Genomic DNA, 27,458 nt, shown 5'->3' with positions numbered 1-27,458 from the left:
AAAAGGACAAAATGTTTAATCTATGGACCAAGGGCTGAAGGTTTGGCATGGTTACCATTAGCTTCTTTCTCCATTAATGGCCTTTCAAAAGTATACATGTATACTGCCTATTTTATTAGTTTGTTGTTTTTGTTGTTGTCGTTTTGCAAGCAATATATACCACTAAAACATTTTATGTTTGTGTTTGACCCATTTTTATTTTTATTTTTATTTTTTTTAGGGCACTTGAAAGTGTGAAATGAACTTTGCCATCAGGAATTCCATCTGTTAATGAACAATAACTTTTCACTAAATAAAAACACAATTTCATTCACATTTATTATCTTCCACAATGTCACAGGTTTTTCCACATCACTTTCATATCTGTAAAAGGAAGACAAATGTTTGTGTCAGAATCTTCCTGCTTCTGATTTTACAGTTTATTTTGGTTTGCCTGCTTGCCACAAGAACAACCCACCAAAGACTGTGGTTAAACCCAAGCCATCCAGTCGTGTCTGTATGTTTTCCAAGTCTTCCAAGCAGAAATCATTTATGTTGGAGCCCCTGAGGAGGGTGGAAGAAACCTCCATTAATGCATGCATTTCTGAAGCGATGCAGGCTGCTCGTAGCCAGGAAGCAGTGAATCAACATGTCAAAGTGCATTGTCTGCCTTATTCCTGACAGCTGTCTCGCACAGCTGCATGGCTTTCTGCACTGATCCAGGTTCTGTGCACAGAGGGAAGTCTGTTTCTCTGCTCAGCTGAATGGGGACTAGGAGTGTGTGTGTGTGTGTGTGTGTGTGTGTGTGTGTGTGTGTGTGTTCTTGTGTGTGTGCGTGTGTGTGTGTGTGTGTGTGTGTGTGTGTGTGTGTGTGTGTGTGTGTGTGGTCAATCGCAAGTGTTGTGATCTTAAGGCTGAAACTCCCAATTTGAAAAACTTTCTTTGCAAAGGCATTACCATTGTAACTGTAGTTAATAAATATACAATAGTTTTGCTCATTATACTTAATATTAAGGTCTATAATAACTGGAAAAGCAGGCACTTGTAAAAAAGTATATTATTTAATAAATGTTGCTTTCAGTTTTTTTCAGAATACTTTATTTTACAATTTTAAATGGCTGTCAATAACAAAAGATGCTTTAACTTCTAGATGGTATAGTTTCAGAATGCACCAGCAGGGGCTAATGAGGTCATGCTAACCAGCCCCACCTTGACCCCCTGGTTACCACAGATTTACAGTTGTTTCAATAGCTTTAGTTGTATCTGGTCCTACTCACACCATCACTCAGAATGGAATTTGAACCAGGGTCAGCCTGCATGGGTGGCTAAAGCCCACAGACGTTGGTGTTAGTCCCCAGCACACCCTCTTACTAGCTGGCCTCCATCACTCACCCCCTAAAGCTCACTCCCATCTGGGTCTCGGCACTACTGAAATTGGTCCTATTTGTGTAGTAACAAGTGGGATTCAAACCAACATCAACCAGCATGGTAGACTAAAGGATGCAGCCTCTAGTGTTAGTCACTAACATGCCTTTTGATTCAAGAGGAGTGAGGTTTACTGGTACAGCTTTTTCTGGCTAGCCTCTGTGCCTCTGTTACATTCATCCCCCAAAAGCTCACTCCCATCCGGGTCATGGCACCACTGAAATTGGTCTAATTCATGCAGCAATGAGTGGGATTCAAAGCAACATCAACCGGCATGGAAGAATAAAGGATGCATCCTCTAATGTCAGTCACTAACCCACCTTTCGAGACCAGCAGAGTGAGGTTTACCTGCACAGCCTTTTCTGGGTAGCCTCTGTTACATTCACCCCTAAAACTTAAAAGGTGGGATTTGAACCAGCTCTCTGAGATGCAGGTGTGCTAACAAGGAGGATAGCACAGAAAAAAATAGCCAGTAGAATCAGACACTAATATGCCTCTTAAGGGCAGTGGAGTGAGGTCTGTGGTGTAGTTGCTATGGTATTTTGATTTATAGCAGGTGTGTCCAAACTCGGTCTTGGAGGGCCACTGTACTGCAGAGTTTAGCTCCAACTTGCCTCTACACACATACCTGGAAGTTTCTAGTATGCTTAGTATCACTTTGATTAGCTGGTTCGGGTGTGTTTAATTGGGGTTGAGCTAAGTGGCCCTCCAGGAGCAGGATTGGACACCCTTGATTTATGGCAAAGTATTATATACTGTTGCTGATTTGATTGCATAATTCACAATACTTCATGAGTTGTTCATTGCCTTTTCAAAGGAACCTTTGTCTTCTTCTTCTTCTTTCTTATTCCTATTAATATGAATAGGAACAGGACGTGGGCAGTCTTGCTGCACTATGGTGACTCAGCTTTAATGACGAAGGCGAAATCTGATGCTAGCTATGAGTTCTGTGAGCACTGGCCCTTGTTCTTTCAGTTCCTCCTCATCTTCCTTGAGAACACCCCAGTACAATTTATCTCCCTGATAGTATGTTGTTATGCACCAGGGAGCCAACCAACCGGAGTTGTGCTATCAAACACCACAGAGTCAGATTTCACAGACGATTGTCCAGTTAGAGAGTTTTCACCTTGCTGCCTGGGAATTAGTTATTCACTGTGGCTTTTATTGGTATATTAGAGATCAATTTGTTAGTTCTGTCTTTTGGAATGCAATACATACTTGTTCAAATAAATCTGGGGAATCAGTTGGGATTGATGAAGTTTCTTCTTCTCATTTGGAACTAAAAACATGATGGGAGGGGTGATGGATTATTTTTTTTGAATTCCTTCTCCTGGCTGTTGTGTGATGGTGTTATTTTATAGTTTTACTGGGAAACTGTTAAGGGAAGACTGTCTTCTGCATGTTTGTGAAACTAGCGTCTTCAGATGTTGTGATTGACTTGGAACCATCTGATTTGGATGTTTGAAACATGTTGGTCACATATTGTGTTTTATTTTGGTCAGATTCCTCCACACCTCCCCCATCAGTCATGCTTCAAACGCCGCATATAATGCTGGGAACCATGTCTGTTGTAGAGCCGAGCAGTTCCTGCTTCACAATCTCAGCATTGTGTTTTAGTTTCAGTTTGGGCTGCTCAGCGAATGTGACCCTCTGCCCACCCCCCATCTCTCATTCCCCTCTTTGTGATTCCATCTGTAAGATGGCAGGCAGTCAAAACACACTCAGATAACAACCCTCTCTCTTTCTTCCTCTCTCATGAGCATACGCTCACTGACTTTGTATGACTGTCATCTCGGTTCCTCTTTCCCTGTCTGTCTCATTCTGTCCCTGTCTACTTCTCTATCTCTATGTCCACTTGTCTCTCTACCTGCCTTCATTTCTCCCTCCATACCTGTCTCACTCCGTCTTCCTTCTTATGTCCCTACATTTTCAAATCTCTCCCTAATTTTTTGACTTGCCTCCCTCGCTACCTGTTGCACTAACCATCCCCTCCCACTCTGTGTCTCTTTCTCCTTTTCTCTGCTTCTCTTCCTGTCTCTCTTTGTCAGCCTCTTCACAACTTTATCCTCCCTCTCCACAACTATCTCTCTTTTTCTTACTGCCTCTCAAGTTATTTTTCTGACCCTCTCAATCTGCTTATCTTTCTACCTCTTTAACTCTCCCTTCTTCTTTACATGGTTCTCTCTCTTTCTTCCTCTCTATTTGTTTTTCTCCCTCTTGTGTGTCCCTCTCTCCCCCATCTCTCTCCACCTGTCTTTCTTCCTCTCTACCTGCCCCCCTCTTTACCTGGTTCTCCCTCTTTCTTACTCTCTCTCTAGTCTTATTTGCTTGTTTCTCTTCTTCTTTACTCTACCAGTCTATCAGTCTTCTTCCCTTCATCTTCCTCCCACTCTACCTATCTCTTTCTCTTTACTTTTTCACTCCTTCTAGTTCACCTGTCTCTCTTCCTCACTCTTTACCTGTCTCTCTCTCTGTCTACTTGTCTTTCTTTCTCTCTACCTTTCACTCTTTCCAATCTGCATCTCGCTCTCTTCCTCCCTTTATAACTATCACTCTCTACTCTTTTTACTTGTCTTTCTTCCTGTCTACCTGTCTCATACCTTCCCTCTCTACCTATCTCTCTATCCATTATTTTTACTTGTTTGTCTTCGTGTACTTGTCTCTGTTTTCATTCTACTTGTTTCTCTCTTCCTCACTCTCTACCTGTCTGTCTCTTCCTATCACTCTTTCTGTCTCTTCCTGTCTGTCTCACTCTCTCTTTTCCTCCCTTCCTTCCTCTCTACCCGTCTCTCTCTTTACCTGTCTACTTGTCTTCTTCCTCACCTCCCACTTTACCCTTCTCTCTCTATTCTTCTTCACCTGTTTCCTCCTCTTCCTGTCTTTCTCTCCTTCCTGTCTCTCTTCCTTTATTCTACCTGTCTCTTTCTCCTACCCTCTTTAACTGTCTCTCATATTTTCTCTTCAGCTCTTTTTCTTTGTCTCAAATTTTCACTTGCGACCTCAGCAATCTCACCCTGCAGACAACGACATAAGAGTAACTACTGAAGCACTGAAACAGCAGTGTGGACTTAAGGGACTTTTTACAGTAATCTCATTCCAGTCATCAAAATGCTTTTTAAAAACGTTTCCAGAACATTGTAATGAGATTTTTGAAAAGTTTTGAGCATATTTGTCATATCATTATAGCATCTACCCTGATCCATCTGTGATCTACCCATCATAAATGATGGCTGAGAAAGCAGATGGCCCATTGTGTATTATAGCTGCATTAAGATTGATCTGTCCATCCTCTCTCATCACAGCAGATGCCAGTCAAACTCACAATTCTAATCATCTTGTGCTACCAAAACAATCCTCAACTGAAATTTCTTTCCATCTTCCTTTTTTTTTTCAGTGTCATTAAAACAGGACGTGTTCTGGCTAAGGTCTTTGTCTCATCTCATGTTTTTATTTCCAACCCATATCACCTTGTATGCATCATTCAAAACTATTTCCAGAATGTCTACCCTTCTTTTGTAAGATTTACAGATATATGCTATTCCATTCTGTTGTTTAAGTTATGAAAAGCAATGCATACAGCCTATCTTGTACTGCAGCTACTTGACTAGACTTGACTAGTGTGCAAGTGTTAAGCCACATAGTGTTTCTGGTGGCTTAAAGGAATTCTCCGGATTTAATACAAATCAAGCTCAATCAATATGTGGCTGGCTGCTGACTACCACATTTTGACTCATCTCCAGTTAGTACAAACAAAAAACATGTTGAAAGAAATATATTTACAGTGGAGGTCTATGGGGAAGTGTTGTGCATTGACCCGCATACTTCCACTGTAAGTACATGACCACCCAATGCATTCTTTGTTTGATGGCATCTACACAGCACAGATTTTGATAAAGCCAATGGCACTGGTTCACCTAAAAATCTTACTTACTCTTCATGCATTTTACTTTGTTCTTTAAAACACAAATGGAGATGGTAGAAAAGCACCAAAACTACACTATATTAACGGTTTTTTTTTTTTTTTTTTTTTTTTTTTTTGGACCTTGACAGCCCCTTATTTTTTTTGCCAATTTCTTTTTTCTGAAATCTTTTCGAGTGACTCTGCATTATTAGCAGATTCAAGAAACTGAATGAGAAAAAGGATGGAGTGTATAATAATGGCCCACACGAACTGACAAATCAGTGATAGAGGGCTTTGAGTTTGAGATTATCTCCAGACAAGTTCATTAATCCTCTCATGTTAATGGAAAGAACAGATACAGCTTCCCTGACAGCACGTCAGGCCCCAGTAATCTGGGATGTGCAGAAATGTGCGATAACCTCACATTCAGCTCATAAGCGAGACTCTAAAGAATAAGGTTAGGGACAAAGAACAGTAATGTGTTTCCAGTAATATCTTACAGAATAGACAGAACATCTTTAAGACCCACTCAGGTTAAGGCACTTCACATTGTAACGTACATGCTTTATTAAAATTTCCATCAGTAATTGCCCTCTAATTGTACGGGGAGATTTAATGTCAGTGATTATGTCAACCTGTTTGTGTAATTAATCGTGCATAGGTGCTAAAAAATGTAACTTGTGTTTCCGCTCATGCTAATGGTAGATTCATTTAGATGTGTGGCATTTTCAATTATGCTAAATGTTATGGATGAATACATTTAAATTAGCCAAGGAAAATTTCAGCGCACATTAGAAAAAAAAATGGATTCATTCCCGCACTTTGTGATCATTAAATCAGTGCCATGGCAGTAGATTTCACTTCTTATCTCCATTTACAAGAAGAAAAAAGCATTTGAATATCTCTAACCGCCGTTTTACCTCCAAGTAAAATGACAAAACTTTAATAAATGAAGGAATACCATCCCACACTTAAGCGTGGGACTAAGAACAACGTCTTAATGAAGAAGAATAGGTAAAGAGAGGCCAAGACTTCTCAAAGATACAATAGTACTGGAATATGCTCCAACTACATCTTAATTATGCTCTTTTCTCAAGCATGAAGGAGTGTAGCAATCATTATCTCTACACAAACCCTTTCTTTTTGCTCATTCTAGCCAGGATATAGTCAGATCTCTGATCATTGGGTCAGGTATCACTTGGTCAAAGCTGAAGTAATGTTATCCTACAGCTTGGCTTTTTCACCCTACTTCTGCAGAGCTGCAATTAGTGCTGGTTAATGAAGCTAAAATAATATTTCTCAGAATTTTTTATGATTTTGGTCTGAAAGTAAATGTGTATTTCTATAGGTAGGTGATTTAACCAAACAGCCATTGTTGCCAGGAGATTCGTAGTATTTTAGAACAAAAATATATAGTAAATATGTAATATCGAAAAATATCTAAGGCATGCTTTCCACATTTTTTCCGTTAGATGAACAAAATTCACCATCATAATATTTAATACTATACAGTAAATCATACTATATACAGTAATAAAGAAAATAATTTTCAGAAACATTTTAAAGCCTAAATCAGTGATTTGATTCAGTTAATAAAAAAGGACAATTTGAAATAATTAATGAATTAAACAGTAACACAGCTTGTGCTACTGAAATTTAATTCAGAGACACTTTTAAAACATTAATTTTTATGCTCACATACTTTCAAGTCTTTATAAAACCTAATGGCCAAATAAAAAGCTCTATAAAATGATCACATGTTGCTTCACTTGATGTTGTCAGAACAACCAAAGCAAACATACTGTGAATATTCAATACATCGCTTAATCCTAGCTGCAGTTTTCCTGGACATTTGGCCATTGTCTTTTGAACTGAACTGTTATGCTTCAAGGCACAGCTGAACTGCTATGGACAGAGAAGTTTTTTCTTCCTAACTCAGCTCACAGTTAGAGGTGGAACAAAATGATGTGTTATAATGGTGCTAAAGGCCCTCAGCAATCTTGCTTAAATGGCTTTATTTGAGAAGTGTTTTAGCCCTTGCTCGCAATTGCCGACAGGTTCTTCAAGCACTTTGTGCTTTTCCTGGAACTAAAGGAGAAAGTTTTGCTGTAATCAAGTAAACACCATTGAGAGGCCTGAGAGTGTTACTTGTGTTTGGAGCCTAGACCGAAAATACCTTCCAGGGACCTCAGTGTAGCAGTATAACTCTGATACCCAGAAGGGCCTGAAAGAATCTTCGAATTCAGTTCCAGCAGTGAACAGTTCTCAGTATACGAAAGGGAAAAACAAGTCTAGTCTTTTTTTAAAAGCCCTTTATCCTGGAAAGCCACCACCATCCGCCCGCATTCCACCAAGACCACAATCCACTAAATGCTGTTTATGCATTTGTTCTATTTATGAAGTAGATACAGTTTTAGAAACCGTACAGAGAAGATGATGGGTTCACTAACATTGCACCAGAGGAATAAAAAGAAAGGCCCCCTCAAGATGTTCAAATCTCAGAATGTTTTCCAATATATTGGAAGCATTCATACCCAATTGCATTGGAAAAGCAACGTACAGTATAGCAATGCAATCAATGTTTACAATAGATTGGAAGTGCTTATGAAAGTAATGTTATAATATTGAATGATGATTAATATCTCTCTCTCTTTTAAATTTAAAATTAATTAGCTAAATGCATTTCTGCCCTATTGTGCCATAAGTGACAAGCACTTTTGCTGTTCAGGGTCTGAAATTGAGCACTTTTGGATCATAGAAGACTGAATGTTACAAAACAAGAAACATCTGCATTTAAAAAAAAATAACCATTCATCTGTCACCTAAATAAAAGATTCTAAATCAACAGCGATTCTATTACCAGTAAATGACGTTTTAATGAGCAGCAGGCTGTTTTAATTAAGAGAGTGACAGTTGCCGCGAGGGGGGGCGCGGTGTATTCTTAGGTTGTTGTTGTTGAACTCTGTGGAAACAGCCCAAAATTGAAAGCTGTGAAAAGCCGCACTGTTATTGTGGTCGTTTCTGTGGCACATCCAGTTTGTTTAAGTAGACACAGAGGGAGAGTTAACAGAATATGTTTTCTCTGTATCTCTTTCTCTCTCTCCCTCTCTCACTATTTCTTTCATTGTGTCGCTGTTTGTCTTTCTCATTCTCACTAGATTTGTTGATCAGACTCCAGCAGTTGCCAGATTCCCACATCTAGAAACTGCTTTCGACTTCATCTAGTCAAAACTCCCAAAAGTCTTCTAACTCCTGAAACTTGGTTCAAAACATGAAGCCTTTCCAAAAGCCTTCAGCGCCGTGCATGTAGGAAGAGAACAACTCTGCTGAGATTCATTAGTCAAATGTTAAGAGTCAAAAGTTAAGAGGAGCTTGTCTGAGAGGATAACTTTAGAGAGGAGATGGCAAAGCCAGAGCACACCTGGTGACTCAAAAGCCCAAATGAGATTCAGATTATTTCCAGTTAATACTGGCCTCTTTACAGCTCAGCAAGCAACTGAAGCAAAATTCAGATTCTTGGGTTCAGATATCAGATATTCAGTCATTAAATTGCCCAAGGTGGTCATTGGCAAGTGTAAAATGGCGTTTAGGCAGTCCTGCTCTAAATTTCATTAGATAGTTCAAGTTAGTCATGATCTGGTCTGAGACGGTCATTAGCTGGTTTCAAATTGTTATTAGTTGGTCCAAGCTGTTTTTGTTGCTTTAAATTGTTGTTAGCTAGTCCACGTGGGTCACTAGCTTGCCTGCGATGGACATTTGCTGGTCTATAATGGTTATTAATTGGTTCAAACTGGTCATTGGCTGGAATAAAATGGTTATTAGTTGGTCCAAACTAGTTTTTGGTGCACTAAGATTGTCAGTAGCAGGCCTAAATGGTTATTAATTGGTCCAAGCGGGTCATTATCTGGTATAAAATGGTTATTAATTAGTCAAAATTGGACATAAGCTGGTATAAAATGGCTATTTGATCCAAGCATTTTTTGTTTATTTATTTTATTTTATTTATGTTGCTCTAAGATTGTAAGTAGCTAGTTCAAGTTGGTCATTAGCTGGTCAGGGATTACCAGTAGCTGGTCTAAAATGGTTATTCATTCTTCCAAGTCAGTTATTATTAGCTGCTCTAAGATTGCCATTAGTTTGCCCAAGTTGGTCATTAGCTTGACCAGCAACAAACCAGCTACCAGCTGGTCGTACCAAGGCAGCTTGGTAGTTCAATATCCAGCTTTTCGCAACTGCATTTATTGCTTTAAACCTTGCTTCACTTCTGTAGTATTAGACAACATGAAACTGCATGTGTGATGCAATAAAATGGTGTATTTCTGAAGCAAAGCAGAATATTCAGCAGAAAATAATGTTCATTACTGACTGTACATTATACCTTACCTATTTTTTTTTTCCAAGTGCAACCTTGGTTACATCAGCATCAAGTTGTTTCAGATGCAGAGAAAGTGATTACATTTTGATGAAAGATTATGAGAAACATTTTTTCTTAAGATCAACATGCACTGATGAATTGTGCACAAAAAGATCACCGACATTTATTAAGAAATGAAATTCTTATGGTCATTCTATGTTCCTCTGCTTTTCTCATCCTCCGCTCCTAATATGTCTATTCTGTCTCTATGAACCCATCAGGCAGATTTTCTATCTTCAGCGTCTGTGTGCTTTGCAGTAAGAACGGTAGTCCAATATGTACAGCGGCGAGACAGTTTGAGGCATGTTCCATCAGCCCCTGAAAATTGCATGCTCCCTGCAACAACGACACCTTTAAATAAAAAGCGTGATGGAAGCGTGGCTTCGTTTCGTTTGTAGTGTTTTCTCATTTAACCAAAAATGCTTGTGAGATTAGAATGTAAAGTCAGCCCTCAGGTGGAAGAACAGGGTGTTTTTTATACTCGTTCCCAGTGGCTGTCAAGCGCTCAGATGAGCCTCTTGCAGATCCTGCAATTTCGCCAGGCGCAGCAACTCGGATTGCCATCAATCCCTGGACCGGTGCACACTGCATGCTAAAAGGCCGCAACTCGATATACAAGACGGCACAGGGATAGGAGCTTGATAAACACCAATTGATTTTGTGTGCTGGGAAAGACACAGGAAAAGTGCTTAAGATGGCTATCAGAGTTAAGAAGCTGGAAGTGGTTGGGCTTGTCATCATTAATGCTCCTGATCACTGCTCGCCGCCTCTCTCTGCTTTAGTTGGGCACTCATATTTTAATACCAAAGCTGGCTGTTAGCCCGGGAAGTAAAGCTAAAACACCAAGAATCTCCCCGCCTGCCCTCTCCTCCTCTAACACCTCATCCATCCTTCTGTGTGCTCTCTGAAGCCGTGAAGGATTGAGGCCTTTGACTGCGGCTCTCGGGAGGGGAATTCTTCTGGATCTGTGCTGCCCATTATTCCGGTAAATCTGGGCTCTGTGCACAAAGAGCTTAGGAACGAGGAAAAATGACCAGCCCGTGGCACTCTTAAACTGTGATTGTGCTTTCATTATCTGGTCCTGCTGTAATGGCTCGCTTGTGTGTATCTTCAATGGACCGCCATTCCCTCCTTGGCTGACAATACACATCCATTAACTTTCCAGCGCCGTTTGTTATTTACTTGCTGTGCTGCTCAGTTGAGAGGCTTCGTTGTTTGAGTGCGGGGCGATAACAGATGAACAGCAGAAAAAAAGAACTGCTTTATCTGTGAAATAAATAAGTGGGAGTAATGTAAACACATGGGTTTTTTAATGTAAAAACTCTGGGGATACAATGCTGCTTAAACTAAAAATGTAGTGCCGTTTTATTCCAGCAGTTTCTGGTATTTCTGATGGAATGTTAATAAATGTTAAAAATGCTGTGTTATACATTATAAGTTTATATTTTTGTATTTTGTGTATTGGAACATCTTTAGTTGTGAAAAAACCTGTCATTATTAATTAAGCCCCATTTCGTTCCAAACCTGTATGATAATATTTGTTTCTGTGGAAAGCAATAGGGGAAATCTGGGGGAAGAATATTCATCCCCAATAAAGCTCCAGGTCTTACGGGTTTGGAATGACATGAGGGTGAGTAATTAATTACAGAATTTTCAACTTTGGGTAAACTATCCCTTTAAATACATGTACGTGTACACATCCTAAGTGTTGATTTTCAAAAATATTTTTACAGTATATTTTTCAAGGTACTATTGTTTTACAAATATCATGAATTATTTAGAAAAATAAAGCTTTTTGCAGTCACACCACATTATATTAATTCAGAAATTCAATATATTCTAAAGATAGAGGGATTGTAATAGAAGTCATTCTAAGTCATTTGAATTAAAGGTATGTATAAACTGCATTTTTAATGTTTTGAAAAATAAATATGTGCAATATAACAGATCTTCAAAAAAAAAAAAAAAAAAAAAAAAAGTGAAACAAAGTCATGTCATCAACCCAGTTCACAGATTTTGTTCTACAGTGAACTGTTAACAACTAAAACCAGATCTCTGAGTCAATGAATTAATTGAATGCTGCCACACTGTGTCCACTGCCACTAATCTCAGCATTCATAAAATGTCACTAAACAAAAAATATAATCAACTTTAATTTGATCCATCTCTGTATGGTTGGAATGAAGTGGAATGTGTTTGTATTACACTTGTTTCCATTCAGTAGCTCAGTCGGTAGCTCATTTAATGCCACCTTGGCTTCCTCTCATTGCTCTATGCACTGCCAACAAAAAGAAAAAAAGAATTTGCCACCATTGCCTTCCAAGAAATCCATTTCAAGATGAGGATTATGAATTATGGAAAGGTCCCTGCTGAAGATATGGTGCACAATATTTCCTCAGAGATCGATGAGGGTCTGTGGTAGCGAATGGGAAGCTCTAAGCAACAAAGACGCTTTCATAGGGTTTGATATTCTCCAGCAAGCCTTGTGAACAGAGTAAAGAAACGTGCTCGAGTTCGACGATGTTGAAAAAGTTGAAGCAACCATCCATCAAGTCTCACAGGATGGAGCTAGTTGAATTATTTCTCTTACAAAGTTTTTCAAATGTCAAATTGTGAAGCCTTGTGACTTTTCCATCTTACAGGATTCCCTACCCACTCCCTTCCATTATGCATGCAGGGAGAAGAAATTGGTCTCTCAAAAAGAGTCGCACACTGCATTTAATGGTAACACGAAATTATTAACTTCAGGTGCATTCGATATTCAACAACTTGGCCTGCCCTGGGGCGCATTTCCCATTCAACGATGTAACTCGCTGCTTTGCTATCATAGTATAATGTATAGCTGGAAAAATCAACTAGCTTCAGCAATTTCCAAAAATTGTAGTAACATGGTCGTTACTGACATGCACAGATGGTAATAACTTCTGCTAATTAAACATATTGCGATAGCAATTAATGTCAGAGTACTATAGTTTATTTACACAAAACTGAAGAAAGCTGGAGTATATGTGGTTCATTCATTAGGCAGCTTTATCCTCAACATAATTTCTCTGAAATGCTGCTGTAACGAATTTTTTTGTTTGTTTTTTTGTTTTATTCATCACAGATTTCTTCTTGCATTGTACACTGGGAGTTAACTTATGCTTTTAAACATTTAAGTGACAGTGATTGTGGTCATGCTAAAATCAACATAAACTTATGGCAGTTTGTAACTATTTTACTTTTTAATGAATTGGTGACTTGAATGACGTAAATACTGTGATTTGTATGATATATTGTATATTCAAATTTAAATTGAATGAAAGATATGGAATTGAACTGATTGTTGTTTTGCTTATCGTGCATGATCTATTTAAGACCATGCTTGTAATCACATCATGAGCACTGTAGTTCTAACGACAGAAGCTTGCGATGGTGTTTGCGACTATTCATGTGTTTCGGGAAACACTGAATTGTTGAACTGTGTTGAAAACAACAAAACTTGTGATCATAGTTGGCTAACGAAGATTTTGGAAAACACACCCCTGATGAACTATACTGGTATGCGGAAGTTAGCTAATCATAACAGAGGTCATATGCATATAGAACTCTTAAAGATACAGTAGCTACACAGCCTGTTTTGATTCTAAGTGTCAAAAAGTATGGAAAAATAACCTAATTTGATGCAAAGAATGCTGACTAGAACATACTAAGAATATTTAAGGAAAGAAAATGTAATGCTGTGTGTGGAATAGACAATGATCAGTCTGTTCTTAGAGGTATTTCTGAGTCTGTCTGTGAATTGCAATTAGTGCTTTGAGCCTCAGGGGTCTCGAGTGCTGAGCAGGAGTCTGGCTCCATCTCCTCATTCATTTCGTTTTTTCCCCTTTAGATTCTCAGCTAGTTTTCACTCTCTCCCTTGTTAATTAAAGAGACCTTGAGAAGCATGTCATCCATATGTGCTCTCACAGTGGCACACTAGTAGTAAAAATAACCTACTGACATACGGTATGTCCAGGCTTCACACTCCTTTCAGACAGACGCAGGGGGCCACAGAGGATGCTGGGATGTCTGGGGGCCGCTCCAATTTACAGCAGGGCAGCCACTAGTTGGATTGCTTTGTTTACACAGATCCTTGTAGTCTATCGGTCTGGGTCCTAAAGTGACAGCAGACTTAGAGAGAATGCTAAAGATTTAAGTCAACGTCAAAAGGGAAACACTGGTCAGCATGATGAAGGTGACAGAAGGAAACGCCTCAAGGCATGCTGGGTGGGAACTGCGACATGCAGTTAACACTGACACAAGCTTGAATCTCCACCCACCAGGAAGCCACAGCCTGGGGAAAATGGCAATTATATTTGGTGAGAAAAGGGTTTAGCACGGCAAGAGAGAGAGAAATTAAATCAATGTACTATATTCTTTCTAGGGCGCCCTAGGGTGATTCTAATTAATAATCACAATGACCCTTAATTCTCTTAACCTTGGAATATAATTACTGCAGTAATTTGCACTGCTTCTAATTATTGTATGTCTCTTAATGTATGTTGAAGTCGTGAAGCAAAGTGTTTGCGACAAAAATGTCACTAGAAACATCCGCTCCTTTTCTTGCATGTCTGATCAGATGTTGCAGCATCCAATCAGTACTAACCTCTTCACTAGTTATTCATCACACTTTAAGGTCGGAGCCTTGAACATGCTTCCGAAACCTAATTGCATCTCAGAGTTAAATTAGACCCTAAAAATCATTGCTGCATTAAATACAGAGCTTATGAAAATGTGTCAATTTTCTTTGATTTTTCAAATGCACCCAGTCCAGTTATCCAAACATATGGCAGACGTCATTTCAAACTGATTTACATTCGTTTTTCATGTAGCTTTCCTTTCTGAGGAGAACAAAACGTTTAGCTGCATGTACATATGAAACTAGGTTTAAATGGCTCCAAAATCTTATTTATAAATAAATAAAAATTCAGTATTTAGTTTAATAATCCAATAACTTATAAATCTTAAATATACACTACTGTGTAAAAATTTGTTTACTCTTATGCTCACTATTGCTTAATTTATTTATTCTTACAGTACCGTATGTAACTAATATTTGGAAAATAATTCTATTTTAATACATTTTAAAATATAGTTTATTTCTGTGATGGCAAAGCTGAATTATTCCGGTCTTCAGTGTCCCATGATCCTTCAAAAATCATTCTAATATGCTGATTTGATGCTCAGTAAAATTCAAAACACAGTTGTGCCGCTTAATATTTTTTGGAAACCCTACTACATTTTTTCCAGGATTCCTTGATGAATAGAACGTTCAAAAGATCCGCATTTATTTATTTTTTTTTTTTTTTTTTAATTAAATCTGTAGTGAATTCACAAAACATTAGTTATGCGTAATTCACTCATAAGATAATTAGGTTTTATGTAAAAGCAAAGGGTACACAGAATAAAGAACAGAAGAAAAAAAACTACAACAGTTGTATGAAAGATTTGTTTGTCTGAATTAGATTGGGAACCTCATAAGCAGATAAAACTGTATAATATGCTTTGCGCTGGCTTATGTAAGCCCTGGGTAAGCCTTCTGAAGACACTAATGTTTCGTCTTTAAATTTTCAGGCCTTTTGCACAAATCTGTTATTCCATAGAGATTTTCTTTTCTTTTAGTTTCTGAAATCGATGATCTCTCAGGATGGATGTAGAACTTTGCTTTGTATTACTGACCTGCCTACACTCTTAGAAGAAAAGGTTCTATATAATGAGAATGTGAAAAGTTTGTTATCAAATAGTATATTAATGACAGTCTTATTTTGCATCTCACCACCAGGTCATTACCCTTTAACTTAAATAAATGTCAAGTATTTACTCCACATTCTCCTATAAACCAAGTAGTCTAACTTTTTTGTTTACTGCAATTTTTGCCAATTCTGTAACCCATAAGAGATGGTGAACCACATGTTTCTGAAAAGACTAACTAGTAGTATTGTTTTTAAATGTATAAGCATTAAATGTTAATTTTACATTACATTTACATTACAAGAATTTAAACAATAAAAACAAAGGGCCTGTGACAATTTCAGCACTGGGAAGGGCTAAATAGTGCTGACTGAAATTAACTGAGTGATGGCTTTTGGATGCTCCATAGTACTGAATAAAAAGTAGACATCAAACTACTTCTGGCATCTCTGTGTAATTGGTCATTGACACATCCATTTTAATGCTAACTTTCCTTGCGATGAGTAGGCTTGACATCCTAAGATGGGGGTACAAGTCAGAGAAACATTTATTAGACCTATGGAGAGTAGAGTACAACAGGAAAAGGAAGGAATCTCTAACATATCAATCAAATCTTAAAACTTACTTGAATTAGAGAGGAGTGTGGTGTTTTCATCTGAATGTAGATGACCAAACAGGTAATGCTGCACTCAATAGTCCAGACCTGCAGTGACAGTGCAAAATATTTATTTATTTATCAGTCAGTCAGAACAACCTGCATGATAAAATGTGGAAAGTAGAAGAATAAAAGATATCAGTAACTTCAGATTAGCTGATTGACAAGTTTCCCAATGTTGGTACTATGAGGAAAAAGAAATAATGTACCTTTTGTGTTGAAGCAAGTTGGTCATGTTTACTCTGACTTCCACTTTTCAGCACGCTGATAAGGTGATTGTAAAACTTTAAAAGTGCTATCTGACAGAGGAACATTGACAACAACCAAATGCAGTGTGTTTAGAATAGTATACATTTACTTCAGCAAAATGAATAATTAACTGCAAACACCAAATACTCACAGTTATCCACAGAAAAATGGAAACATCTCCATCAGCTTCTCTCATTGTTCTTCTTGGTATGAATTCATGTTTATAACGGCTGTCTGACATTGATTTGACCGAAACTTTGTTTCATCTTTTCCTATCCGTATAGGTCCAATACGTTACAGGGCAGAAATAAATAAATAAAAATAGGATATAACATGAACTCTCGCCAGCATTATTGATCAATTCACAACAGTTTTTTTTATCAAGATACTTTAGGGATTCATGTTAAAAATGACAAACCTCCCGGCGGAGAATTGTGCAGGCCTGGGCAATGTGATAAACCACCTTTCTTCTTTTAGCTTCTTGAAATAAACGTGTAACGTTAGGCTAACTAAAAGTGACAAGGGTTAAAGTAAAAGTAATTGAAATAAGCTGAAATTTTCTCACTTACCATTGTAATCGTCATTAAATAGCAGATTTTAGCGTGTAGGCCTACTTACTGTATTAATAAGTGGATACAACTGTCCAGATTGCTATATGCTGCTAGTACACATGTATTTCTAGCTGATCAGTTTGTTGGTATAAATTATTAGGTTGATTCAGTGATAGTAGACTTAAGTAAACCAGTTAATTTAGATTTGGGGTCTTTTTTCAGTGTACAGGATCACATGGCAATTATTTTCTATTAAACTTGACAGTGCAGAGGTAAATTTTAAGTTTATTTTCTTCGGAGCAAAGGTGTGTCAAAGTAATATTAAAATAAAATTACAAATATAATGTAGTATAATATTTTTAAATAGCCTAATGTGTAAAAATACATAAAGCATGGTTTAGCCCAAAGAACCCTTTTGTGCCAAAAAGGGTTCTTTCTCCTTATATACAGTAGAACCTTTTTAGCATAAAGGGTTCTTTGGAGTTGAGTAAAGAACCCTAAGGTTCTATAAAAAACTCCAAAGAACCTTTTTTTCTAAGAGTGTAGCCTTATCATTTCTCCTTATCATTTCTGGATCATTTCTAACCCTTTTTTACTGGTTGTTTTTCTCATACTTCCCTATATATTTACTTAGGTTTCTCTTTCTATCCCGACGTGAAATATAACTGTATCTCTCTTTCTATCTCGACGTGAAAGATGGTGAGCTCAGGTCAAACATGAGCTGCTAACCTGCCCCCTCCAGCACAGTCTACACATGGGCTCTTACAATCAGTCCTGTCACTGGAGCAGTAACCATATCCGGGATTACGCCCGAATCATAGATCCCTCCCCTGGATCTGCCTGCAGGAGTATGGACAGGATTCAAGGAGGTTCTGCACAGGCAGGCCAAGCTCTGGAGCTCGTTTCTGTGTGTTTGAGCGCTCAGGGAGAATTCATGACCTGCTTAAAGGTTTCAGGTGTTAGTTACAGTGTTGAGGTGTTGCCCTCGGCCCCTCCAGCACCAACAGCACCACGGGTCACGGAGTTTGAGCAGGTGGCACTGACTTCTTAATACCTGTGGGAAACGCTGGGAGGACACTGCAGGAGAGCAAAAACAGAGAGGAAAAACAGGAATGGGAGAAAAAGAATTGGTGCGTCGAAGCTCTGCCACTCTCAGTGCATGGTTGGGACATCTGTGGCGGGATAAAACCATCTGGATGTGCTGTCATGTGTTGCTGATTTAGCTGACTGACAGCTGTCGCTATTCCTTGATGATATCCCATTATTATTTGAGGATGTGCACTCATAACCCTGCTAACTTCGGTGGAACTTCCTAGTGAGGTTTCTGTAAAGTGCTGTTATGCATTGACAATTTGAGGCAGATTATTTGAAGAATTACGCCATTTTGTGATGTCTAGATGAATTTCATTTGGTCATCAATCTGCTTATACATGATCCTTTTTACTTTTTTAATACACATGGATGGCTCTATTCATGATTATTCATCAGTGTATGTTATTCTATAGAAAGAAAATTGTCTTTGTAATATTTAATCAAAATGTAATATCTTTTCAGATGAAATCAGGATCTCTTCTTTTTCAATCTCCCCTCTCCATCCACCTGTCATAGAGGTCACATTCACAATCTAATCATTTTTAGCCCAATCTCATGGCAATTCATACATATTTTACGAGGTGGCTAATTTGTATGAATTCGTACGTCCTCACTCGTACAAATTCATACGATTTTTGCTAACTTGTACAGATTTTACGAGTTGGCACTTCGTATGAATTTGTATGAATGACCTACACCTAACCCTGCCCCTAAACCTACCTGTCACTGGGGACAAATCGTACAAAATCGTACGAGTGATGTTGTACGTATAAGCCACCTTGTAAAATATGTATAAGATAGCGAGGTAGCCGTTGTCGTGAGATAACGTTGTCATTTCCAATGGATAACACTGAGGCCCGTCGTACATTTTTACGTGTTGAATAGCCAGATTCACGTAGAAGTGTGTCACATTTTGGAAGTAGAATTGGTTGGGAATGTTTTCATATTGACGTTTAATCTGCACTCATGCCATCAAAACGGCAAACAGTTTACAGCGTTTTTGGGTGCAATCTCTTGCTTATCCTTTCTTAAAGTATTATTAAAATAAATTGCGTAGACTCTTATGCGTGTAATGGCAAAACATTTCTCCTAAAAAGTGCCAGTACCAATTTTAAAAAGAAATTGGTTTGCTTTAAAAAGAAAAAAAAAAAAAACCTTTTTGAAGAGTAGGAGAAGAGAGAAAATTCACACTGCATGTTGAATAAGTTAGCATCTCTGTTTGCTGACATTGCAATATTCAGATCTCACAAACATTACTGTCCAAAAACTCAGTGGCAAAAAGATGATTCATACATTTACTGTATTTTCTTAAATTACAATTTGGCTGTCTCAGTCACCTTAGTGACACAGCAAAAATATAATTTAGTTTAAAGTCAATATTGTTTATGACTTCCATGCCACATTCCTTATTGTCTTCTTGGAAGGCTTGTTTCCAGACCAGAGATTTTATTAGTATTTTGGTTTACATCGCAGGGACAATTACACATATAGCCAGTTCAGCATATTCTGTTCGCAAGGTTTTCGTGTGTCTGATTGACCTGCCCTGCCTTCTGTCTGTCTCTCCCAGATCAAGAGATTGCCCCATCAAAACTAAAAGAGCCTCTAAAGAGGATTAATTGCTTAATGTATTTTTTTCTTCTTAAAGGGATAGTTCACCCAAAAATAAAAATTGTAAAATTTTACAACAATGTTAACATTAGTTAGCTGCATTAGTTAACATGAACTAACAATACAATATATATGTTTGTGTGTGTGTGTGTGTGTGCGTGTGTGTGTGTGTGTGTGTGTGTGTGTGTGTGTGTGTGTGTGTGTGTGTGTGTGTGTGTCTAAGGCATTAATTAATCTTATTTGTCATGTTAATTTTAACATTTACTAATGCATTATTAAATTCTGACTTTCTTTCTTAAGTTGATGTTAAAAGAAGATATTTTGAAGAATGATCAATCTTTTCCACACAATAATAATAGAAAGTGACCAAGGGCTGTCGAACTCCAAAAAATATACCAAATTAGATGTATATTAAAAATTAAATTAATCAACGTGGCTATGAGTTAAGTTGCAGTCACATTGTAACATTTTTGGAAATTTGGAAAACTACTAGTGATATATAAAACAGAACATGCACACAAGTCAATGTAAACCAGTGAGCTTTCTGTTGGTCAATGCAGTGAATTTGCATTACTAACTTGAACCCGTTGTGAAATCTGTATGAGGGAATCTTTTGTCCTTGCATAAAGTTCCCAGTCATTTGGATTCCTACTGAAATGAGTGAAATTTGTACACAAAAATATGCATATATTTGGATAAAAGTATTAAGATGCATTTAGTATTAATTTTCATTATTAAATTCAAGCGTTTCAGTCAGACCCATTGCCACAGTTGTATAAAATCAAGTACCTAGCCATGCAGTCTGCATTTATGAAAAAAAATGTGTCGTTGTGTGGAGCTCAGTGAATTCAAGCATGGTACTTTGCAATTCAGTTCATGAAATTTCATCCCTGCTAGATATTCCATGGTCAACTATAAGTGGTATTATTGGAAAGTGGATGCATTTAGGAACAGCAGCAACTCTGCCACAAAGCAGAAGACCATGTGAAGTCACAGAGAGGGTCACGGAGTGCTGAGGTGCATGGTGTGTTAAAGTCACCAATGCTCTTTTGATTCCATAGCTTGAAGAGCTCCATACTTCCACTCACATTAATATCAGCACACAAACTGTGCAGAAAGAGCTTCATGGAATGGGTTTCCGTGGCCAAGCAGCTCCATGCAACCCTCACGTCACAATTACAATGCCAAGGGTCATAAGGATTGGTGTAAAGCACACCGCTACTGGACTCAGTGGAAACCTGTTCTGTGACAAATCCCAATTCTCTGTTTGCCAGTCTGATGGGCGAGTCTGGTTTTGGTGGATATTAGGAAAACGTGACCTGTCTGACTCCATTATGCCACCTGTAAAGTTTGGTATTGGAGGGATAATGGTATGGAGGTTAGACTTACCCCCTTACTTTCAGTGAAGGGAAATCTTAATCATTATATCAAGACATTTTGGACAATGCTATGCTTTAAACTTTGAGGGAATGTGATTAAAGTCCCTGTTGATGTAATGGTCAGGTGTCCCAATACTTCTGTCCATATCATTTTACCAGTGTAATGGGACATGTTGCACATTTTTGTTTGCTGGCTTGAACCCTGAATTGCTGTTCAGACGACATACATAAAAGTGTTTAACATCAGTTTTATGTGACAGGAGTTAAAACTAAATTAGGTGTCGTTTCTCTGAGGTGATATCAATTAGACTGCTCTGCTACTGTATGTGGTGATATGTTTCATGTCAGGGTTGTCACAGAATGTCCTTGAAGTGCTCTCAGCAGGCTACCGTTTAACTGTGAGGTGACCCATCTTTGTTTACCTATGCGGACAGGGACTTGTGTATCCATTTTGAGTGACAAACATATTGCTACCGCTTGGCAAACAACAAATACACAGGCTGTCTTCTGCTTTTATTGCCAATGAGATTTATATCAGCATAATTGATCTGCCCATTCTTCAGCGGAAAAAGCACATTAATATGGCTCGACCACTGAGCGATACACCCACCATACCCTAGAGCCATGAGCTGTCACATGTCAAACTGCCAAGACTTCTACCCAGACTGGAGGCTGCACACAGGGTCAGGGTGACCGTGGCAACCGTCCTGCCAATCACAGCCCAGTAAGAGGCAACTGCGCATCCAGTAAAGTGCTCTGAGCACTTTTTAGCCACAGCGCTAGGTGACAGAGATGTACTATGTCAAGAGCATTTGAATAAACATCGCTTGTGTTTTGTTATGGGGGATGTGAGGACATAATGAGAAACAAAAAGCATTGCTTTTCCACTATTTTGCATGTTAGGTAAGAAATTGAGTCACTGTCTATTACAGTATGCTATTCTCTGCTGCAAATTTGCATGATATTCATAACTATACAGATATACATTAATATACATTTCAAAGTCATTTCTATTCATGTTTCATAGTCATGCCTAATGCACTTGCTTTGACACGTGCCGTGGTGATGCAGATCAGGCCTGTTTTATTCCCCTTTCCTCCATCTTCCAATCATTCCCTATTCTCTCTTGACTGTTTTTGCTAATGAATATGGTTAAAACTATAAAAATAAGACTAAAAAAAAAAAAAAAAAAAAAGGATCACTTTCTTTCTTCTGTGGAACATGAGATATTCTGAAAAAAAAAATGTTTTGATGCATAACAACATTGAAACACACTGACCCATTTGAAAATTAAGTACACTTTAGCATACTATTAAATAAGAGTGCTTATTATGGAAATATTTTAAAAGAATATACTTAAGTGTGAACTGAATGTAATGTTTTTAGTTATTTAGTAATTGTTTGTTATTCACAATTAAATGAATATTAGTTTATTGTTTAGATGTATAGTAAATACAGTTATCTGAACTTAAGAGTGTTTATTTGAGTAGACCTAAATAGGATTTAAGTGCATTTTATATATAATTTCACAATTCTGTGTCTTTGAAATATGGTTAAAATGAACTGCTGTAAATGTACTGACCAGAATTTAGGATAAACTAATCACATTTGTATACCGAAACTTGTATGTCATGCATTTAAATATAATTGTAATAATAAAGTTGCAATTTGAAATGTATTTACTTTAAATGTAATATCAAAAACCAAGTTAAAATTATAGTACTATAGTATTAAAATTATAGTAGTGTATATTACATTTTACTTTATCATCATTATTTTACAGTATTTACATTCACGTATGTTAGTCAACTAATCAAAATAAGTGTTCTTCTTTAAAGCACAACAAAAGACTGTTAAAACAATGATTTAAAATGTACTTTAAAGTTTTTTTGTTTGTTTGTTTTACATTATTACAAAGGGCATTTACTGTATACTTAAGTGTAGGGATGCATGATATTATCGGGCCGATATCAGAATCAGACGATAATGGCTTTAAATGTAAATATCGGCATCACCCCGATATGAAAAATTATGCTGCTATGTCTTGCCGATAAGAGGATTAACTCGCATGTGTTCAGGGTGTGCTAGAGATTAGATCATGTCAGCAGTGTGGCTCATACTTTAAGCAAACTTTTGCCTAAATGGTGATTAGATTCACTGTTTTAGATCGCTGCTTGTAACAAAATAAAAGTAAAATACACAAATTTCACTAAGAAACTTCTGTTTCTGTACAAATAAAGTAGTATCAATGTTGTAAAATTAGTATGTTTTGATTTAAAGGTCAGAAGCTATAGCTTATATGAATAAAAACAAATCACAAACATGACACTTGTAAATTAAATAATTTTATATATACAGATTTGTTCATACATTTTTTTTTTTAATTAATTATGAGCATTAGAAGACTTTCAGAATTTTTACAACTTGTTTGCCTTAGACCATCTACAAATGTTAAATCTTAAAATAATACGGTTACCACTGCATCCTTCTGAAAAAAAATGCAGTGATTGAGAGATATACTGTTAATAATTATTTTTAAAACTTTTAATGTACTGTCATTCTAAAATAACTTCAGTATTGTTTATTTAATTCTAACAAATAAGCTTTTTATTGAGATGTTTATTGTTTTTTTGAGATGGCCAGAATGTTAATAAAGGCTTTTTAACTGTTTTGGACCAGAAGTGCCTTGGATTCTTGTTTTTTTGTAATAGTTGCTTCAAACCCAACCAAAGAGCACCTTCTGGGATTTCTTCACAAGGTCCTTAATCAGCAAGTAGTGCTTCAAGATCTCTCCTACGATCTACGATAATTTCCGGCATATTAAAAAAAGGAAATACATCGGCTATCGGCCAAAATGAGTTGAAAATTTCCAACCTGCCTCCAACAATACGGAGTTTGTCCAGACTCAGAGCGTATACTACAATTGCCCCCTATCGGCAAAAGGTCGTTTTCAATTAATGTTTTGTACTCTTTTATTTGCACTGTGATTTGCGTTTACGTCAGTTGGTAGATTATTGCGATATGCATCGGCTATCGGGTTCGATCCAAAATGACGTTGATAAAAAATCATCGGATTTCTGTGAGGGTTGATTTAGGGGGTGGGGTTAGGTGTGGTCATTCGATAAGCCACCTAGTAAAATATTACTGTGAGATCGGTGGATATTGGTAATGACGTTATATCAAATCATTGACGATTCTGCAACGCGAAACTGTCCGCTTAACTTTAAAAACGTATTCTGGGCCAAAAGCTTTTCCCCCTTTTCTCTCTCCATAGAGGTCGCCTGAATCAGCATCCAACTCATTTCATTCTGGGCCAAAAGCTTTTGCCCCTTTTCTCTCTCCATAGAGGTCGCCTGAATCAGCAGTACATTTTAGGCTTCATCTGGCAAATAAAAATCCATTAGTTCCCTTTTGATCCAGGAAATTGAGTGGATCATAATGGTGGAGGAGGATTTCAGTGTGAAAAGCTTGCTTTGTCCCTCAAATGAAAATATATGAAGTCACAAAAAGTATTTTCCATTAGTGTTTTGACAGTGGCAAGAGAAGAGGATATAAGCAGCACTTAGAGTTAATGGCTGGATGAAAATGGGAATTTGGGGACTTAAAAGTTAATATAATATCTCATGATATTGAGATCTGGTGGCTGGGGCTTTTTTTAAAAAACCAGGACATCCTGTAGAGATCTCTTTAATATCTCAGTTTATTCTCTTGCATAAAAAAAAAAAAAAAAAAAAAAAAACGCAAGTAATTTTACATTTTTCTCTCAAAAGATCTCTATGATGGCTCAAACTTTGCCAAGAGACCAAAGTCGACATTTCAAATGGAACTCAAACATTTCTCATCAGATTCTTTTAAAATATAAATTATGATGTCCACATTCATTTTATAGTGCTATTCTCTGTCAACAAAGTTGATACTTAAATGAAACCCCATTCAGTTATGAGCAACCTTTAAGCAATACAATTGTCCTCTGTGTTTGTTAGTCGCATACAATCTGATGTGTTTTGAGCGAACATTAGCCTAGCATAGCTCTGATTTGCCATTTTCTGGCCTCATTCGGTAACGCATCCAGGAAAGATCTTACAGTTGTTTCAGGAAAGCACTGTGTAAGAGATACCATGAGCTGTTGAGACTGATATCACTGTAGTAGGTTGAGAGTTAAGATCTGTGGTTTGGTGCATGTCTGTCAGGATTCTATGGCATTTCTTCCTGCGCCTGTCTGTCTGAGTCTTGTAATCTGTCTGTCTGAATGCATAGGTACGTGGAGAGAACATGCACCTGCAGCTTGTTTCCTGCCAAAATCTGTTCTGTGCACACACACATTCCTCCAGTTGCTGATCCAGCCACTCGGCAGACGTCCATGTTGTCTATTTGTCTGTCTGCTAGTGTCAGGATGTCTGCTTGTAAATACAACTAACTAAAGCTAGCATAGTGCTACCTGACACAACAAGACTGCTGAAAGCCTTTTTTCTTTTGTTGCAGGCTAAGTGCTCTTGATTGTCAACACACACACAAAAAATGCATTTATATTTGTAATATGTAATAGAGTATAATTAAAAGGCTAAAAGATTAAATATTAATACAGTGAACTCACATATAATCCAGTTTTGTGTATAAATGTTCATATTTTCTGACCAAATAATTAGAAGCTCCACAGTGGAAGCTCTGCAGTATATTAATTTTTTACTAAACATTATGGCAAATTTACAGTAGTGGGTCATACAGCTGTTTTATGCATACCGATATATATAGCCTACTGCATAATGCATAAATAGCAAGCGTAGTATGGTAGTATGTTATTCTAAATAAAGCCATTGTGGTTAACGACCTGGAGGCAAAGTCAGCAATGATTTTTAACATATTTTATACATGCAGGTACATACATATTTTATACTTATATTTTGATGAGACTGCTAAAAGTTGGAATAGTTTTACACAAAATTTGATCATAAATGCAAAATGTGCGCATTTATTATTTATTCAACATGCAACAGTAAAGTTATTTAACAATGTAGCATGCTACTCTTTGAAATGTTGAATATTGTATACAGTTTAAGTTGAACACTGTAAGCAATACTTTAGTATTGCATTCCGAGACATTTAGGTGGAAACTAACATCAATCTTGTTTTTTCTACTCTGTCTTCTAGACAAACCAGGGAGCAAGAAACACCCCCAGACTTCTTCTACTTCTCTGACTTTGAGCGACACAACGCAGAGATCGCTGCGTTTCATCTGGACAGGTAAGAATAAAACCCCTACAGAGAGAAAGAGAGAGTTTTTGCAGGGCTCTGTAGGGTGTCCCAGTGGTCACTTGTGAGAGTTTTGGGAAGTTGTTTCCAGTTTCTATTAGCTATATTTCTTATTTTCTTGTATGTCTGTCTGTTTCAGAGACAAACTGGTACCATCTGAATAACAATGAGATCATGTGACCTTAAGCATTGCCAAGAGTTTATGCTTAGCATCCCACAGTGTTTACATTGTGTTTACTCTGCCTTTATCTTCGTTTGACAGAAATGTTTGGAAGTGTTTAGATATGAAAGGTCTGGGAATTTGTTTTAAGGTGTCTGACTTTAATGATAAGGTCAGAAGAGACAATATTAGATTGCCAGGGTATTGGACAATGTCTTTATTGTTGTCTGAACTTTAAAATGTATTTTCCATTATTTCAGTTTTTCCCCCCATCATTCTTGACACTGTGCTTAGCAAAGACAAGCATTATTATTACTACTGCTTATGGCTCTAGGCTCATGGCTATGGATTCAAAATAACCTAATAAACTAATTATGTTTTGTAGTTACTTTTAGGTAAATGTTATTATGTTAAATGTTATTATTAATAATAATAATAAAAGCAATGGTAACACTTTACAGTAAGGTCCCATTAGTTAAATTTAGTCGATGTGTTAAATAAAATTAACTAACAAAGAGCAATTCATTTGTTACAGCGTTTATTATTCTGTAGTTAATAAAATTATAACTGTTCATTGTTAGCTCATGTCAGCTCAGGTCCATTAAATAATATTAATAGATTCAAATTTGAATAGTGCATTAGTAATGCCGAGATTAAATTAACTAGAGTTAATAAATACTAGAATATTAGAAATTAGAATATTTTTCATTGTTAGTTTTTTAACTAATGAACCATGTTGTAAACGCTTACTTTTATTTTATTTTATTTTATTTTATTTTATTTTACCACCAATAAACTGAAAAGTTTTTAATTAAAATTTATTTTATTTTATTTTATTTTATTTTACCACTAAAATACAGGTATACCACAATAAACTGAAAAGTTTTTAAGAATAGTACATTATTGAAAATTATTGTTTTATGGTATATATTGAAAAAGTCTGGTAAATCTGGTTAGACTGCATGACGCTCATCCAAACCCCATTCAACCACCTCAGTAGCCTTTAAGAGGAAATTCCCCTTACAGAGACCTTCAGCTTGGCTTCCTCCCAGTTCTTTCACTGAAAACACCTGTATTGCTCTG

The 27,458-nt window shown here is 37.1% G+C and overlaps 1 protein-coding gene across 1 annotated transcript in view; it reads left to right on the top strand.

Moving 5' to 3' along the window:
* The window catches only part of fam20ca (FAM20C golgi associated secretory pathway kinase a), a 60,664-nt gene that overhangs the window by 17,409 nt on the left and 15,797 nt on the right, over nucleotides 1-27,458 (top strand). The window contains exon 4 of the mRNA XM_042720861.1: nucleotides 26,114-26,206. Within this exon, the coding sequence (XP_042576795.1) occupies nucleotides 26,114-26,206 (93 nt within the window). The remainder of the gene's footprint in view (nucleotides 1-26,113; nucleotides 26,207-27,458) is intronic.

The sequence above is a fragment of the Cyprinus carpio genome, chromosome B3, assembly GCF_018340385.1.
Source record: "Cyprinus carpio isolate SPL01 chromosome B3, ASM1834038v1, whole genome shotgun sequence".
NCBI lineage: Eukaryota > Metazoa > Chordata > Actinopteri > Cypriniformes > Cyprinidae > Cyprinus > Cyprinus carpio.
The sequence above is the reverse complement of the archived record's forward strand: the minus strand, read 5'-3'. Positions and strand labels throughout refer to the sequence as shown.